Below are 20,200 nucleotides of genomic sequence, written 5' to 3'. Positions count from 1 at the left end.
TTTGTTTATTTTTCTCCCTTTCTTCATTGTAACCAAAAAAAGGGAGATAAGTCTGACTCAAAACTTTGTAATTTAGTGACGTAAGTGTGAAATTCTTTACAAACGCCAAACGGTCTCAAAATCAGCTAGTTATTCTCAGTATTATATAGTATTCAATAAATTAGAGAATAAGCTTGCAAACTACCCTTCAAATTTTGATTTGACTGTGTGTTAAAATTCTATAGACTAATTTGATTCTATAAAGATTAAAAATAGAAAAAATTCTGTACTCCAATCAATACAAGTTTTTGCATATCTACATATTAAATTTGGATGTCGCAGTAGTAGATACTGGAGTGTGACATGTAATGTACATCTTGTCATCCAAAATAAAGATTAGAATTTTAGGTAAGCAGCACTATCAAAGGCCTTAAACAACCCACAATTCTCTTTCCCAAGTACAGTGTAAACATCATTTCCTTCAAACAAAATTACAAACCCATCATCTATAAACAATTAATAATTATATATATATAAAATTATAACCCAAAAAAAAAAAAGAAAAAAAAAAGGAAAAAAAATTCTCATCACTTTCCCTTTGGCTTGATCTCTAAATCATCCCATGGAATATTGAGATCAGCTGAAACCAGGGAATCAATCTCGCTTAAGCTCCAGTAGTTCGCCATGTCCCATGGCTGAGAAATAACGGCGGAGCTTGTGAATGGCATGACGGTGGTTATGGTGGATTCCTCGACATTATCGAGCTCTCCGACTATGATGTCGCTGTAGGCGTTGTTGGACGAGGATTGGGTGTTGAATGAAGGGATCGAGCAAGAAATCGGATCAAAGAAACTGGAAAACGAAAAGGGTAAGAGTTTGGTGGTTTCTTGATCGTCGTGTAAAACCATCGGCGTCGAGCCAATGTTGAACGCCGTGGCGGCGCCGCCGATTACCGGGTCGGCTTGGATGGCGGAGGGGAAGAAGAGACTGGGCGCGTGGTTTTTGTTTTCGCTGGAAAAAACGGGTTTTTGGTTATCACACGTGGCGGCGGCGGGAGATGATGACTTAACGGCGGGGGTAACGGCGTTAGGGTTTGACGGCGTCTTGAGGCGCTTGTTCTTGCGGGAGCCGCCGACGGGGACGTTACGCAGAGTGCCGCCTTCCGTCCAGTGGCGCTTGCAGCCTTTGCAGAAATGCCTCGGCTGGGACTTATTATAGTTGTTGTAATAACAAAACTTAGTATTCTCCGAAGCACACCTCGGACACTTCAAAGGCTCCGCCTTTTGCGGCGGCGGCTGTACGGATTGATGAGGTTGTACGGTCGGGAGATCTAACTTCGTACTCCCACCTGGATTCTGGGGATTTTCCCACTCAATAATCCCATGTTGATGATGATTATGATCCCCGCCCGAAACCTGCTTAGTACTCAACCCCATATAATCCCAACAAATAATATCTCAAATCGATCTTCGTCCAAGAACTAATTAATGCGATCTTGAGTCTCTTTGGTGATCAAACGAGCTACTTTTGAGAAGCAACGAAAAGGACGATGTGCGAGCGAGGAGGATAAGGTTGTTTTGTGTGGGGAGAGAAATTAAAACTGGGGAGAATATATGATGAAGAAGATCGAGAAGAGAGAGGGAGGTATGTAGTTGAATGAAGTTCCAAGGAAGGTGATGAGAAGTGAGCATGTCGTCTCAGATTCTGTCTATACGCTGATTTTATTTATATATATATATATATATATATATATACACACACACACACACAAATAGAGCTGTAGAGAATGTGTATAAGCGTGTGTATAGTATGCAATGAGAAGTGGTGTATGTGGTATGGTTTGGTGATTGATGGACTGGTGCTTGTGGCCTTGTGGGCTATCAACTGTATGAATTATTCACTCTTTGGTTTCCTTCTTATCAGACATCTCATATTATATATATAAATATAAATAAATTACTTGAACACTCTATGATGCGTGTTAGTCATTAAATTGGTACTAAAATTAATTGTACTTGATATTATCACGTGTACTATGTAACTATATATGCAAGACTATACAGGGTATGGTCATATTGGATCACGCCTGTTAGTTGATAGTTCTTCATGAACACAGGGTGTCTTGGTAGTTCTCTCTTAATGCACCTTCAGCTTCTTTCTTTAGAGGGGTTCTTTAATTCAATTAGTCTCTCCCTTGTCGATTTGCAAGGTCAGCCAAAATGTCAGCCACGTTATTATGCTCGATCCCTAAAGACATGTTTTATCACAAGAAGTTGGTTGATTTTAAAGGAGCTTTTTGGGAATGGATCGATGGGTTGGAGCTTCTTATCTTTTCTTTGCCTCTATCAATTTCATAATCTTTCTTATCAAACTCTATTTAAATAGATTTTTATTGGCTTTGCGCATGTATTCAACTTTTATCTTTAGTACAATATAACAAATCTCATTTTGGATCGTAGGTTTTTGATGAACCTAAGGGAATACGTTTCCAATTGGCGAGTGTTGTTATATGAGTTGTTTGACCTAGATTCATGTAATTTATTTATTTATTTAAAAAATGGAGTATATTCTAGTTTTAACATAATATTGGTCTCATATTGGTTAGGCTTGTATGAATTGTTTCATTCTTATAATTTTTATATCAAACAAAAACACTACATTATATAGTATAGTTGAAAGCAGTTGAATGTGAACATATTACCCGCAACTAGATTGGCAGCACCTTCTCATCATCAACATATTATTATATTATATTGGCAAATTCTATATATTCATATTCTAATTTAATTAGATTGAGCAATAGGAATCTATATTTACATTATATGTTAGGAGAGTGCATAATTAACTATAGTGTTGTAGTAAAAATGGGTAGTAGAAGTAGCGAAAACTCACCATTTAATTCGATCGTACGTGGTTGTGATTGGTAGTTAGGTGACTGTCAAACAGTTAATTCAACTAATTTACAACGATTTATAATTCGATGTCTTGCAAGCTTTAAGTCAATCCATCACTAGCAACTCATGGAGGTCATGCAAACCTTGAGTACGTCAACCGATTGTTTTAGGCCTAAATAAGTTGTTCAATCGGGGACCTCTCGGTTTACTAAGCTTCAGTTTGAAGTCCCGAATCTCTAAAAAGTTAATATTGAGCTAAAATATTGAGCCTACTATACTAGTTATTGAGCAAAAAATATTAAAGTATTTTTTGAATCTTGTGTAATAACCAGCAAGCTATACGAAAAATTCTGTACAACAAGTTAAAAAAAATGTTGTCAAAAATCAAACTCGTAACATTTTTATACAAGAAAACACCTTAGTATTTTTCGAATTATAAATGTAGTGTCAATATTCAATGCATCAATTTTAAATTCTGTGGAATTTCGTTTTCAAAAAAAAAAAAAAAGGCTTATAATTTTGGAGAAGTAACTTCACGCAGAAGTTGAAGGGGACAAAGTGTACTGTAAATCGAAGGGTGCTGACGTGTCGCATCACTGACCATTGAAAGTGGAATCTGGTTTGATTGGTACAAGGAGATCTGAAATGCCGCATATCTTTACAAAAATGCATGTGCTGATGGCTATGTTGTGTGAATCACGTTCAACAATCAAATTTTAAACAATAATTTAATATTTTAAATTATTTTTCTTTTTTTTATTTAAAGAAGAATAAGACTAGAAGAGAGATGAGTCAGCTGAGCGGATTTTTCTTGAGAGGTGTTCCACCGTCCTTCTTGTCTGATCTCTTATCCGTTGCCTAATTTAATGTAACCGTGACCCAAAAGCTGCAATTGTTATACCATGAACCAGTTCCATATTGCATTGTGAATTGTAAAACAAAAATTTTGTATTTTAATTAGCATATTTTATATTTACAATAACAGTTTCTGTACATGTATAAAGAAATAACTTGATAATTGTTAACACATAATATGATAATTATAGTTATAAAAACTATAAATTACAAGTACAAAATGTGTTAACTACAAATACACAATCTGAAGGTTATTTTTTCAGTTTAACGGTCCGGGGTCCACCCACGTTGTTCGCTCCGAGAGTCACAGGAACTGGCCCAGGGGGAATCATCACTTGTTGGAATTGAACCCGGTTTCTCCCGAAATTCCTCCCCACAAAGAGAGCTCACTTGCCACTTGAGCTACCCCACTGGGTTGATTTGAAGGTTATTTTTGGACTAGAGTCTATCTATACAAGTACAAAATGTATCAACTACAAATATAGAATCTGAATGTTATTTTTAGACCAAGGTCTACAATGTAAGGTAGACCATGATTTATGGTATAATTTGTCCAAAAAAGTAACTGAGCACGTGAAACATAATTCTCATAATAAAAGATTATGATGTTGATTCGTGCCGATATCTTCTCGATCAAACTCGTCACACAAAATATTCTTAATAAGTTTACTTTTTATGTGTAGTGTATAAATTATTACACAGAAACGAGATTTACTTAATACACACCTACTACTGCAGACTCCTCTCATTATCTAAAAATAATAATGCTACTATTTTATAGTCCCATTTCATATACTAGAGCTTTTGACTCAAATCCCATGGTCGGTTTTGTGTCTGCTGCCACCTTCTATAACACTCCAAACATTATGACCTTGCATATATTGATGCATGCATGTTACACCTAAGCCTACCTAGTAATTATCTTGATTGTTATTGTAATTTTCGTAGGTAAAATTTTAATTATGTTCTATATTACTTAAAATAGAGAGATTGAATTGGTTTAACATCTCAGACAATAATAATATTATAGGTTTGAGAATTAGATTTTTAAAAGATCAACTTAAATTAGGTTGATTTTAGGAAATATGACAATTAGTTCAACTAGATTTACAAGAGCCAAACTATATATTCAATTAGGTCTTACAACACCGTTAGTATATAAATTGTCATATCTGTCTGAGTACAATATTGTCATGTAGCCTAACTATTAGCCAACCAAAAAGTGGCATGCTAGCTCACTTATTAAGTATTGCCATTATATAAATAATAATTCAGATCTTGTATAAATAACTCTCTACTTGTCGTACTAACTTATTATTGTATCTAATTAAAACTGATTGGACTCAATTGATTAATATTTTTTTCAACCACGTTATACTTCACCGCTTCACATTAACACTCTAATTGTAATTGATCACACAAATTCCTACCCTTAACCTAATTTTGGCTTTAATAAGGATGATTATTTTCATGTGTTGGGTGAAAAGACATAGCTGTCAACATGTGAGTAATATAAGTGATGGATTAAGGTTTCTAACTGACCCCACTGGCCAACCCAACATCATTCTCCTTTGCAAATCTTTAAAATTTTACATCACTGTCACAATTTTTTTTTAAAATTATATTCCTTCCACTAAAATTGAATAATACACACAGTTCCTTTTAAGTATAAGAACAGCTGAACAGATAAGGGTTTTCATTGGACCACTTTGGTCCAACTTCAACTTCAATTTTTCTTTGAAATTATTGGTGTGCACTAAATATATGACAAATAATAAACAGAAACTAGATATTATTAAATAGATCTGAAAACGACATTTTCAGTCCTTAAGTTATATTTATATGGTGTAAAAGTAATAACCATAATTTTTACTAAATACAAGGTCTCGTTGATTTTTGCAAACACCTTCTTGGTTGAGCTCGAGTCTGTTACACATATATACAAGTCTTGTAGTTAATATATTATGTGCTTTTAATTTATTTACAGATAAATAATTTATTAAGACATATAATATATTAAATATAAACGCATAATTTAAATGTCATTTTAAAATATAAATCACAATACAAGGTGAATCGTGATTTATGGTATAATTTGTCCATACTAGTCTAACATGAAGCTAGTAATTAATACACACGTAAGATGAGTGTACAATAATATAAGCTAAGGAATCCAATACTACGCACCAACCGCCAAGCCAACCTAAACCCCTCCTTGTCATTGTGCTTTCACATCCTATCATACCACCCACGTCTGCATATGTATAGGGTGTTGTACACATTTATTTATTAAAATAATTACTACACTATATATTTTCACTTTTTTACCATCTAATAATTGTAACATGATCATATTAATTCAAAAAAATTAGGTCGTGTTTTCTATTCTCAAAAAATTATAATTTAAAGTATTCACAATTAGACAAATTATACCATGAATCAGATTGAACTTGTATTGTGGTTCATATTAATGAAATACTAATCTTAAATGACACTTTTACCTAATAATATTAATATTATTACTAAATTGTCTCTAAGTTTGAGCAAGAAAATCTCACAATCACTTCTTTATATATATATATATATATATTATAAATTTATAATTATATGAAGTAAAAAATCATATGCAAGGCGTATTGAACTTCTTGTTTTAATTTGAGTCGGTTTGCCTCCTCATTTCTTAAAAAAAAAAAAAAAAAAAGATGATATACAAATTAAAACAAAATAGGTTATTGAACCTTAAGGTTATTACGTTGCTCCATACCCAGAGACAAAAATCGAATCCTTAATCTTTGATTAAGGATAAATGAGTCATTTTCACTCAACCACATCTTAGGTTGCCAGGGAATATATATATATATGTAGCTTAGTTAGGGTGGTAAAGGGTAGGGTAAGGTCGGCAAATTAAAGTGGTAGAGCGTAGCACCAAAATCTTTGGCTATCTTTCTTCACTTTTCAGAGGTGAAATAATAGCAAGTGCGCAGCATGCAGCTGAGGTGACGATACCTCATGCCGTGTATATGTATATATACCTATTCATAGCCCAACAACTTAGCATTAGGTCGACAACTAGGTTGTCTATTTTGGGTCAACATGCCTCATGCACTTACAATATTCCATCAAATCTAGCCTTCCCTTCCTTTGTTTTTGTTTACATATGTTTGATTCAAGATTCCTCCTCCTCAAGATTATTATTATGACATCTAATTAGCTAGCTAGATGATGGGTATATAGTACGTAAAGGGTTTTATCTAGCTAGTTTATTTATATTTTGAGAAAACAGTTAATATTAATATTATTGATTGCTAAATTAAATGTATGTAAACTGGTATCCCGTCAAGGGAGATTGTTTGAAAAGTGTACGTGTGAAAAAAAAATCAGGTGTTTAAGTAGTGTGGGGTTTAATTTAGACAGCACGCACTCATAAAAGTATTGACTATGATGAGAAAATTGCATGTAATTCAATGTGGTGTTATAGGAAGTTTTTTTTTTTTTTTTTTTTTTTTTTTTTTTTGAGTTCTACTGGCTCTATTACAAGGTAGTATATGTTCATATCTACATTCTCAACCTACTGAGACAGAACTCACCCCTTTCACATAGGAGTGCAACCGGGTGCCACTAGACCACAAGGTCATTTGCTACACATAAGTAAATGTGTTTATGCATCATTGTCAATCTTTCATGGGCTCCCTATTATTGGTCAAATTGAATAGTAGTGAGTCAAAGTTGGCTATTCCTAACAAATCAAAGATTTTGTTACAATGCCATATATAGCCTAAAGTTTATATGCCCAAACTATATATCATGCCACCCTAGTCCCGATCTCCATCCATATATAATATATATGCATCAATGATGAAAAAATGAAAATAATTTATCAAAAAGTTAATTCCACTTTATGTCCTTCCAATATAGTGGTAATTGTAGCTAAATCTAGTTTACCAATTCCAATTTTAACACATACCTCAGGAAGAAATAACAACACAACATTTTACATGGTTCAACGACATAGTCCACGGAATCACAGATGTATGTTCTTCTATTATTCTAATAATAATGCATCCTTAGGATTACAACAATAATATTTAATTTATATGTAACCCTATTTTCCTGTGCATTTATAGCGCGCATTAGTTATGCATGTATTGGTGCACTCCACTTACTATACTCGCTCCCCCATGCCCTCTCGAACATATGTCCTCTCTTGCATATGAACCATATATACACAACAATAAATAAATGTAAAATTGTCATTATGGTAATTAAAAAAAAAAGGAATTAATTAAGACAGAATAATTTTAAGGGATTGTTGGAAATGGGGATCTGATTTGGCATTGCACATACTATATGTACAGTATAAACAAGGAAAACCATTGCATGTATGCATGGACTGTGGTCTGTGGAGGTCCTATCTATCTTTCATGTCAGGGATGAGAATTATTGCTCCAAATTCAATAATGTTATATTATAATATATAATATATTATATTATTGATGGAATTGAAGCTGACTTATCAAGTACATGAAGTAGCACTTGTAATGGATGGGGACGTACTGTATGTGCATCTTTCAAACAATTGTTCCATCATTCAAAGGCCACCCCTCCCCTCTTCTTCCCATTCAATTCAAACCATATATATATATATATATATATAATTGTTTAGGCTCTGTGTAAATAGATTTGGATTATATATTAAATACTTGATATCAATGGTTTAGATTTGTCAACTGTGCAAGTGAAGTGCACAGTTGACAAAATCTAAGCTATTGATCTCAAACATTCAATGGTCTAGATTTGTCCACACGAACTCTTAGGAAATGATGGACTTATTTGATCATAACTATAAAAGAAATTTCAAAAAGTTAATTAATCTATACAGTGTCGGTTTGTATTTCATATGTTATTTATGTTATAACAAATATTATCAGTTACTTGGCTTTATAATACACGGTGCAATTCGGTATATTGCGAGTGATTTTATACCGTACACCTTTGTTTAATGTAGTTTATTATTTAGAGTTGATTGGTTATATTAATCCATATTTGTACATTTTAGATTGATCTGATAAAATTAAAAATGAAATTTGATTTATTTTGATGGAGTTATTATTGTACGTCCTGATCATCAATGTTGGACAAACATGTTAGAATATATTGACACGACAATATTACATTATTGCTTATAATGTATAAACATTTTAAGAATTTAATAAGTAATATATTGATATAAATAAATAAATATTATTCATTTCATTAAAAAAAATTAAAATTTAAAATGCTTACATGATCATTTTGCTTGATTTGCCTCAATAGATTCTAATATGTCAGCTAAGTGATACATTACTATAATATATTAATATGTGACAACATCTTTGATAGCTCCTTCTAATAATATACAAAATAATTATCATTAACTTCATCAATTCGGAAACCTATAGAAATCAAATTTAAGTGTAAAATCAAAATCAACAAATTTTCATAATATTTTTTAGGAAAAAGTATTTTTTTTAATCTTCTTTATTTCACTTTTTTTTCATACATCTCATATCCCTACTACTATGAGACTAATATGAATTCAACGCTTATCACTCCAGTATTAGTTTACTTTTACTCAAAAAAAAAATTAACCCAAAACTCCTTTTTTGAAAAAAAAAAAAAAAAAAAAAACTCACATCAACTATCTAAAAATATGGCTTACCGCACTAAAATGACTTTAAATAATAAACCCGACTAAAAATATATTAACAAGAATCAAACTCATAGGCCTAAAACTCTTTAACATATAGCAGCCCTACCAGTGCAAATTCATGGTCCACACAAAAAAGTACATTTGTAATATACTAAAAGTACATTATTCGTGTAATGATTGTATATTATATAAAATAATGTATTTTCAGTACTCAAATAATGCACTTTCTCTGAATATAATGTACATTTTTAATATACTAAAACACATTATTTGTATACGTACTAAATATACATTATTTGATAGTATATTTTACAAAATTGTGTGGACCATGCATATGGTTAACACAATAATAATTGACCTAGCACAGTCGGCATCTTATTTCTATATATGTTTTTTTTTTTGAAAACTATTTCTATATATGTTGAAGAAACGACAAAATAGACCGGCCAGATTAAGCAATTAATTATAGCCTGAGATAGAGCCACGTGAACGTAATCAAATAGGTGGTTAAACAATTAACTCAGTTCTAATAATGAATCACAAAATAATTATATTTAATAAATCTTCCAGATGTTCAGTTAATCATTCATATAAAATAATAATAAAAGGAATGTCAAAAAAAGAAAAAAATTTCAAGTTGGTCGGTTGGTTAGGTAAAGCTAATGAGGAATGTTTTTTCCCATTAATAGTATTAAAAGACTAAACAGAATATTTGTCGGATCCAACAACTGCGATTCTTCTCACCTAAGTTGAACTCCTCAAGTAATTACTTCAAATCTAGACATCATTTTACCCATATCCCACACACCCAACATCTATCATTCCTTTAAAACTTTTAACCTAAATGTTAATCTAAGTTCAAGATTTTACTCGAATTCAATTGAAATTGAAATGTTCCTCTTTTACTCGAATTCAATTGAAATGTTCCCCTTTAATATTACGTATATTTTAAAAGAGTTGAATTTTTAAGTTTATAAGTGTATTAATAGTACAGTTTATTTGTTAGTGCAAGGCCTCTTGATTTACAGGTAGATTAAGGGTGCAGACTTTAGCTAGACCTAACCAAAGTAATCTTTTGTAAGTATTTCACTTTTTAGATTTAGAGAATTTTCAATTTTTATTTTTTAAATTTGTTTCAATAATTGGTTGTGATGGGATTATAAGACAGTTCAACTAACTCAATAATCTAATCGTATGTTTAAGAGATCAAACTCATAGCTCATAATAAGGTTAAATGGCAAGCACTTCCCAATCGGGCAGGAGGTCGGTTGAAAATAATGACCATTAGCGGTGGATCGGTGGCCACTTGCGCTACACTAAACTAAATAGTCCAAATCTAACCCCCTCCCTAGTTGACAATGTAATGTGCTAATATAGGATTATCGCGCCATCAGACTAGACTGCAAGGCCCACTAATCAATGTAATTGTGCATTTTCACTAACCAGAGCATGTCACGTCAACTCAATTTGTCACAAGCCATCATATCATTGGCGAAAAGTTTGGTATAAATAATGCACTTTGACATATAATTTGAAGACATGTTCTACCACTCACTTTACATTGTATTCACCTTTGTAATCCAGGTTGATTGAACTGCTCGCTCTGCCCTTCAGCTACCAACCAATCAACTCTTATCGAATCAACATGCTCATTTCTCAATCTCTTATTTCCCTCTGCAAATCTAGACTCTAATCCTCGATCTAATTTACACGATTATAATTATTGTCAATAACTATATATCGTCACTTTTAATATCACTAATTTCTATCTATTTATCAATAATTAACCTCATTACACCATATCAATAAAAAAAAAACTATAAAATGAAATTTCACTTTAGAAAAATAAATTATATATATTGCACTAAGAGTCTAAAATGACAGCCTGAACTTAAGAGTATTGAAATTCAAAGTAGATGACAGGCTGATCGAACTGCATAAGCACATGTGTACTAAATCTTGTGGCTTTAATTAATTAAACATTAAGCAAGCTGAGCTCGTGGTTTGGCATCATTGTCATTCCTGTTTTCATTATAATAATATTCAAAAATTGTTGTTTAATTTGATTGATTGTACTTGTACGGACCACTAATCTATTGTTTATATTCATGTGTGGTGTCATCAAATTAAATGCCAACAATTAGCATTCAACCATTTCATAATCCAAACCCAATAATATTTCGACTCACGCTTAGCTTCATCACTATTTAATATTTGTTCAATATCTTTATACATATATATGACATGATGAAATTATAATATAGAGTTCAGAGGTTCAACTCTGGGGATTGGTTTATTATTATCATGCTAAAATATTTTGGATAAGGTTTTATTTAGAGTAAGAGTCAAATTCTAATGGTGTAACCAGATCAAATCCGGATTAGTCTCATGTATATAGGAGGGTTTAGATAAAAAGTGAAAATTAATCTTATCCGCCCACTTGGGTTGGTAGAAAATAAGAGGAAAAAAGGTAGAGTTTGTTTTATAAATATTGCAACAATATTAATAATACAAACTTGAAAAATTATAAAATTAACTCCCTATTTTTTTTATAAAACTCTCAATCATTATTTATGAATCTTGATGCCTGATAGGCGACTGAGATAGTCTTCAAATGAGAATAGAAATCTCCATATAAAAAGTGAGAATTGATCTCATACAGTCGCTCGTCAAGGTTGAAGATTTTAGTAAAAATAATAAGGAATTTGACAAAATTGAATCTCCTCTTTTAATTTTGTCGAATTGTTACATATTTTGCTATTTTTAATATTCAAAATTGTTATTTAAAAATAATGTTGTAAAAATTGACCTAAGCGGTCGCCTAGACACTAGGCTCCTCAAGATCGAGGCGATTTCAGCCCTAGGCGGCTTTTAGTTGACCGACCGACTATACGTCCTAGGCGCCTAGTTGAGCGCCTAACTCAGCTGAGTCGGGTGCCTAACTCGACAAAGTCAGTGCCAACTCAACCGAGTTGGCACTTAACTCAACCGCTTAGTCGGAAAAGTGAAGACGATATACTCGGATTACTTGACTACCTAGCGTTCTGCAACACTGTTTTAAAAAAAAATTGTAATATTTTTATTTTTTTTTTGAATATTTAACTTTACACAACCAACATTTTATTAATTTTTTTTCTTTTTTAAATGGTATAATTTGTCTGCAAAAGATGGACCACTGGCAAAGGAGAAATTGATGATTAGGTAGGGGCTGGACAAATGAAATGAAGTGGTGATGGATGGAGATTAGTTATGGCTGGTGGAATTTAATGGTCATTTCATTAAAGTAATTAAATTAAACGCAATTAGATAGACATGGGTTGACACTAATTGAAAGGCCAAGCCGCCCGCCCATTAACTCACATCATTACTATCACCATCTCCCTAGCTTAGCTTCATGCCTTCTTATGTGTACTAAACTACTAATGTTATCCTTAATCCTTTTGCCACCATCCCTAGTATAATCAACCTAATTATTTTTTTCCTTTCCTATAGTATTTTTCTAACATGCTGATGGATATTAGTGTCTTTTGTATTAAGTATAATTACGTGTGGTCTACTTGATTGTATCAGGTACTATGGGAATAAAGATCAACAATATTCAATATTACTTTATTAGCATGCATAATTATACTTGGTACAAAAATATTTGAACTTGACCTTTTTCCCTATATCTTTCATTTCATCTTCTTCTTTGTGTTATATTGTAATTGTTGCAATCATTATTACATGGATATATACTAAAAGTACATTGTTTTTACATTTAAAGTACATTATTTTATATATAGTATCAAATAATGTACCTTTAATACAAAAATAATGTACTTTTAATATATTAAAAATATACCTTATATTCATGGTCCACACAGCTTTGTGGGCCATAGCCCACACAATAATTTGCCTAATTGTTGTTAGTAGTTTTAAGATTTAATGTAATATGTCTTTGTTCAAAGTTAAAAGACACATTCAAAAGTATAAATATATGCCCATTTTTACAACTTGCCCACAAAAGATGAAATCTCTCGCCTCAAGAGCCCCTATACTTGTGCCAGATATGATTATATATAGGTAAATTACGATGACTCATTGCGGACCCATTAGTTGAGAGGACACATTCAAAAGTATAAATATAGGCCCTTTTTTTACAACTTGCATGTCTACAAAATGTGAAATCCATTGCCCCAATAGCCCCTACGCACTAGTCTAACATAATTGTGAACAGGTAAATCATCACTCAACTAACAGCCCATTAGATGGGATGATCAGTGTATGCCCACAAATATCCACTCTCACACAATGGTTGTTGGAGCCCAATCCTATCATAGAGGGGATAAACCTAGTAAGAGTGCGATCACGCCTTAAAGCTGATAAAATATACCATGATTCTATTATATTCTTCATATGTTTTCCTAACAAAGCAATTTCATGTTATAAGAACAAGTCCAAGAGAGGGGGAGAAGAAAATACATAGAATTAGACTGGAAAAGATTGCTTGAGCCTTGTAGGAATATATAGCATGTCTGATGAAATCCTTTTGCCCATCCAGCTTCTCTCCCTTAATTTCTAGCTTCATTAATTATATTCCTTGTACCTGTCACAAGTCATGACACATAGGGAATGAAATTGGCCCCTAAATGAATGTAACTTTCAATGAAACAATGGCTAATAACAATTAGCTAAGGTCAACTACTTAGCTGGCAAGATACTGTCCATGATCTCTGATCTTCTGGTGTTAGTGGTCATGTATGTCCACTATCTGATTTGTGACCCCTCTAAGTAGATGAAGTGCAGTGGAATATAATGCTGTTAGTCTATATATGACCTTCCATGAAGCCACCAGGATGTTGCACCAGCAGTTTCTGCTTGCTTGCTTGCTTGGTAGAAGCTAAGAATATAATGGCAAGATAAGTCAACTCCCATTACCCTTTGTCTTGAATAACTGTGTGAATCTGCAAGAACAAAGCATAAGTAAAGAGCTGAGAAATATGTATTGATCCTGTCCGAAAAGGTCGGGTGAGTAGTGGGTAGAGCATGATTCTACTATCTCTGTTGAGTTCATCACGATTATATTATTACACAAGTGCGAGTTAGTAAAGAGGATTCTCAAGCTCCTTCCTTTTTTTGCAAAATTAAAATTGGTTGTTTGTGACAATTTGGAAAGCTGATGCTAGATCGTAGAAACGTATCTTGTGTCTGTTTTTCAAACTGTCGAAATAATTAAAAACATTGATCATATATACAAGATGAGTAATGTGTATATTAGACTTCTTATTCATAGTACATATAGCTTCAATGGTTCGAACTGAATTTTTCGAGCTAAACTAAAACCACTGGTCAAAATGACTTTGAATTTGACTATTTGAAGTCCTTCCTTGTGTATATTAAACCAACATATATAATGACATTCATCAACCAGACATCATTTGGCACTGGATCGCAAACTCCATGGCCGACTCTAAAGCTGCCAAGGATCAAAAGACCAACATTCATCAACCAAACACCATGCACAATTAGCACACTAGAATGCACTATAATGCTACCGGAAATGCACCATGCTATGAAACGTAAAAATACAACCACAAATCTGGTATGAAAACTGGGCAAACAAATCATAAGTGCACCGGAAAAAGAACTAAACACCACAATGGGGCAAAAATAAATGCCCCATTAAAACTGGACACCACAAACAACACATCAACAAAACAAATTGTGCTCATTGGGTGCTACAAAACACAGTTCAGAATGCACTTTATCCCCAATCACACACCTCAAAATGTCACCAAAAAAACCCAGAAAACAATCCCAACAAATCTGCTCAAAATATACCCATATATTACCATGTGTCCATATAGTTAAATTTCTTGCAAAATTACTAATAAACCCACACTATATAAAATTACAATTATTAGATGAAAGTGAATAAATAATCCAAATTTGTCTATAATTCTCACATAGAGACTAATTCTCATGTGAACCTAAGTCTCTATAGATATATATATAGACCGTTTGGGAACCTAAATCACAAAAGCCTGCTGTTGCCAACTAGTCCAAGAAAACAAACCATTATATCACTTCACTATCAACAGAAGATCATTCAACTATTAATGTCAATCTCTCTAATTATAGTTTTTTTCGAATAAAAAAGGGGCTTACAAGTGACAACATTTTTAAGAGTTACAGTTTCAACAAGTAAAAAGGAACTTGAAAAAATCCATTTGATTCCTCCCTGGGAAGCAGTAGTATGATGTATCAAAGCAGCCCCATCCTCCTCTTGTAGTCACTGACAGTCAAAGTCAGTGCATGTCTTCTCCCATCATCCTCAGGGACTCTACGTCCAACGGTTGCCTCTATCCTCTGTTTTCGTGCCATAAATCCTGCTTGAGCTCCTTGTGGCCCTCCGAACTTCTGAAGTATAGCCAATGAGATAGGTAAATCAAAATTGTGTAGTGTGTTTGATTCTGTCCCTTGATCTACAGGAGCATTTGTATCAACCAACTTTCCTGCACCTGCTGCTGCTTGCAAGGCAGCAGCTGTGGCTGCCATGCCACCTAATTCACCTGTAGCACTGTTTGCCCCGACTGTAGCAGCAGTAGCATCACTGCTAGCTGCTGCAGACTCTGTCGCTTCTCCATTTTGCTTTGCTGAGTAGTAATTCCTTGACCTGGTCCATCTTCTTGAGAAGGGATCATACCCCTCCTCACCTTCTTTCAACATTGAATTCATAGGTTTCAGTTCAGATGCATTTTTGAAATTCTCAACCCTGTTCTTTCTGTTCATCTCAGCCAACCTGCGGGCCTTATCATCTTTCTCCTGAACTTGCCTTGTTGCCTCCAGTTCCTGCAGCCTGGCATTAATCCTCTTCACCTCAGCATCATCATTCTTCATTTTTGCTACTTCCATCTCCCTTCTTAATCGATCCTTCTCAGCAGCAACATTCAGTGGCTTCCATGTGGCAGATTTTTTCATCTGCAACATTTGTTTCACAGTATCAGCTGAATAGACAAATGTGTTTGTCTTCTGTATGGCCTCCTTCTTTTCCAGTACATCCTGTTTGCTGGGCATACGTCCACCACTTCTCTCTACCTCCCTAACCCACTGCTCAAACTCATCTCTAAGTGGAGGAGAGTCAGAAATCATAGCCATCTGCCACCTAGCAGCAGAACTTTCATTACCCCAAATAACATTCAGATACTTGTATGTGGTTTTATTTTCTAATTTGTACTGACGATTGGGGTCTGTGGCATCAACATTACGTACCATACAAAGCCTATAGATAGGCCCAGACTTTGACTTCCCAATTCCAACCCTCACAAAGCAGCCAACGATTAACTCATCAAAAAAAGGCTCCATGAACCACTTTGCCAGTTTTGATCGTCGAATGGTGATTTCTTTTATCTCCTCATAAGTTGGCAATTTTGAGTCAGAAGTCTTGTCATCATCACTATCAGCCATAGCTTCATCCCCAGACTCTCCATCATCACTCTGTGATCCACTTTCAGCTCTGTTTGGACTACTCCCCAAGGTTGCAGCAGTAAAAGTTCTCCGCTTAACAGGTGAATAACCCCTGTTACCAGAACCTCTTCGAGCTGCATCTCTAGTTTTCCAATGAGTTTCAGGGTCCTGCTGTCTTGCCCGTTTTGCTCTTATCTCATTCAATGCACCATCCCTATCAGCTGCACGACCTAAAGCTCTGGTAGATGAGCGTGTACCACGAGATTGTGTCGGAGGGGGGCTTGATTTTCTTGCTTGGCTGCTCTTCCCTCTTAATTTATCATGCATCTGTTTGTCAGATCTCTTGGCTGCCCGATCGGTCAGTATCATTTCTCTTTCAAGCTCTGTCAACTGAGCAAGCTCTCGGCGGTCATTTTCATCTTTGTAAAGGTCACTCCCAATGGAATCATCATCACTATCACGCTCACGACCAAAACCATCATCTTCGCCTTCACGATCACTGTGATCATCATCTCTCTCTGTAGGATCCAACCTCTTCTTGAGAGGAACTTGTGAGCCAGATAGTTTTCTATTTGAATAACCCCGATCATCATCTGAATCATCATCCCTTGAGTCACTTCCATCATCTCTGTGATGCCTCCTGTGTCTAGGTGAATGACGACTCCTCCCACTTCCACTAGTTCTTCCAGCTGCCTCCAGGAGTAAATCATCTAAATCAGCCATGGTCCAGTATGCTTACCACAGGGAATGAGTATTATCTCCGCTAGACGCAAACTGCAATTAAAAAGTGTTGAAGTGATAAAACCTAAAAAAGGAAAATAATAAGATGTCAAGATCAATTACATCCAATCATGTTCACTATTGTAAAAATCGTCCTAGGCGCCCCTAGGCCGTTCCGCTTTCACTGTTAGGCGGCAAAAAATTGGTCGGCTGCCTAGTCGGCATGCTAGGCAGCAAAATAGGCCTAGTCAGCCGGCTAGGCGGCGAGATCGGCCTAGAAATCGACCGCGTCGACCGGTTTCTTCCGATTTTAACCGAGTTATTTCAATGTTTTTTAATAAGCTATTCTTAAAATGAACCTTTTCTTAAAATGCTTTCCAACTCTATCCATTCATATTTCCTCTTGATACCAAATCAAGGTGTAAAAATGGCAAACAGGAACAGTGATAAAGGAGAAAACCGAAAGCTTTATCCCCAAAGATTCTAACAAGCGGCAAATTGATCAATCAAAATCAACTAGTTACTTCAAAAATGAAATAAAATAATTAACTCACTATATAAAGCTCAAAGCAGAGAGAAATATTCATATATCATGTATCATAAATCATATACCATCTCCTCTAGGCATAACTAGCATACACATGTCAACAACTACTTGTAATTATTAGGAAAACAACAAAATAAAGAAAATAATAAGTTCTAGGAAACTGAAATTGATGCAAGTTATAATCAATCATAGGTAAGTGCAACTTGCAAGAAGCTGGAAATTAACAGTATAAAGGTATGATAAATTATATAAAATCATTGTTTGTAAAAATTTGCAACTCATTCCATGTGTTAATTAAACTTTTAACTAGGATACTAATCAAATTCCCAACTCTTCATTAAATAAAACCCTTCTAAACTCACAAAATCAAACGGCAGAAACAATTCCGTGTATTGAGACATTAGGTTTATGGCTCTCAGATGCATTACAATTTCCTAGCACGAATGATTGGGTTATTAAAGTCCGTACTGCTAGAGTTCGGAATGCATAACACAATCATCACAAAACCTTACCGGATCTCAAAATGCCTGCGCGATAACGCACTCAAAAATCTCCAGAAAACAGTTAGAGACTTGAATTATTGAGCCACGAAAGACGAAATCAATTCCAGAGAGTCGACACACTGTAAAACCATCACCGCCAATTGAGAAACGCCAAAAATTAAGTCAAATTCGAAAAAAAAAATTGAAATTCTACGCATACAAGCATAAGAATGCACGTGTGAGGGATTAGATACCTCAATATAGAGACAGGTTCATAGATTCTTCACTAGGATGTTGAACCGACGAGTTTCATCATCATCCCCAACAGTAACATTGTTCCCTGAGAGTTCGTAAGTGGGAGACGGGAGCTCGAAGAGACGAATTACAGAATTAGGGATTCTCTCTAATTATTAATGCATCCTTCATTTCTTTCTATCTGCGGTGCGTAAGTTAATATTAGACAACACCAGCCAAATTAGTATTTAAATGGGGTAAAAAGTTTTAGAGACATATTAGGATTTTTTTTTAAATAGAAGTATCAAATATACCCCAAAATTTATAGGAGAAATCAATTAAGCTATTAAACTTTTAAAAATTACAATTAAGCACATTAATATGTTAATTTAGTACATCAAAATAAAAAAAATTGGCTAATAACTTAATAACAAGTCGCTAGAGTTTGGACAACCTCGACAAAAACTAAAAGGTTACTTTCTTCAACGAAGAATGTGACTACTACTTGTCTTCCACGTCGGAGAAGGCGACCAACCGTCTGCAAGAAAGGTGACTTGTTGGTCGCCTTCTTCAAGAGGGTGACTAGCGAACGAACAACCTCAGGGAAAAACTAGCAGATCACTTTCTTCAGCGGAGAAAGTGACTATTACCTACTGGTTGCCTTCCACGTCGAAAAAGGCGACCAACTGGTCGCCTTTGACCTGCAAGAAAGGTGACTTGTTGGTCACCTTCTTCAAAGAGGGTGATTGGTGAACGAATGATCACTGGTCGCTAATTTTTTACAAGTCACCTTCTTCAAAGAGGGTAACTGGTATGGGCTGACTGGAATGGGCCTTGCAGAAGAATATCCGAGACGTGGAAGTGCAAACGGACGCCAAGAACGTGGTCCAGTGGATTTATGATGGGGATAGCGGCAGAGGACTAATCAGACAGTATGTTGATGATGCTAGATGGTGGCTCACAAGAGATTGAAAGGTCACCATCAATGCAATTTTTCGAGAGCAGAATATGGTCGCTGACTGTCTTGCCTCAATGGGCGCACGCAGCTTAGATGATTTGAAGTCCTTTACCACCTGTCCCATTACCAGTGACGAGGAGTATTTGAATGATCTGGCGCATGCCACGTGTAACCGAAGAGTGAGGGAGATTAGTTAATATTTTTTCTTCCTCGGAGTTGCCCCCCCCCCCCCCCCCTTGTTGATCAAAAAAAAAAAAAAAAGGTAACCGGCAAAAGAATGATCGCCAATCGCTAAATTTTTTTAGAAGTACATTGCCTGAACCCTAACGACCTACTATTACAAATCACGGTTGATGTGTTTAATTATAACTTTTATAAATTCAAGAGTCTAAT

At 34.6% G+C, this 20,200-nt stretch overlaps 2 protein-coding genes across 3 annotated transcripts; both read right to left on the bottom strand.

Moving 5' to 3' along the window:
- Positions 1–566: 566 nt before the first annotated feature.
- LOC116033379 (dof zinc finger protein MNB1A-like) lies at positions 567–1,415 on the bottom strand. The gene has a single exon (XM_031276127.1). The coding sequence runs from the start codon at positions 1,413–1,415 to the stop codon at positions 567–569; it is 849 nt and encodes a 282-aa protein (XP_031131987.1).
- A 14,034-nt stretch (positions 1,416–15,449) lies between these two features.
- Positions 15,450–19,056, bottom strand: LOC116032360 (protein RTF1 homolog). Of its 2 annotated transcripts, none has more exons than XM_031274868.1 (3): positions 18,870–19,056; positions 18,646–18,755; positions 15,450–17,671 (listed from the first exon to the last, which is right to left on the bottom strand). In XM_031274868.1, the coding sequence occupies exon 3, from the start codon at positions 17,587–17,589 to the stop codon at positions 15,664–15,666; it is 1,926 nt and encodes a 641-aa protein (XP_031130728.1). In that variant the 5' UTR covers positions 17,590–17,671; positions 18,646–18,755; positions 18,870–19,056; the 3' UTR covers positions 15,450–15,663. The 2 variants fall into 2 exon arrangements, with proteins under 2 accessions (XP_031130728.1, XP_031130727.1); XM_031274867.1 differs by having other exon boundaries at positions 15,450–17,640.
- Positions 19,057–20,200: the final 1,144 nt, after the last annotated feature.

Source organism: Ipomoea triloba, chromosome 10 (genome assembly GCF_003576645.1).
Source record: "Ipomoea triloba cultivar NCNSP0323 chromosome 10, ASM357664v1".
NCBI lineage: Eukaryota > Viridiplantae > Streptophyta > Magnoliopsida > Solanales > Convolvulaceae > Ipomoea > Ipomoea triloba.
This window is presented reverse-complemented; position numbering and strand designations above follow the sequence as displayed.

Bases quoted from the DNA above. Each gene is read 5' to 3' on its own strand.
- LOC116033379 (XM_031276127.1), bottom strand. From the start codon at position 1,415: ATGGGGTTGAGTACTAAGCAGGTTTCGGGCGGGGATCATAATCATCAT.
- LOC116032360 (XM_031274868.1), bottom strand. From the start codon at position 17,589: ATGGCTGATTTAGATGATTTACTCCTGGAGGCAGCTGGAAGAACTAGT.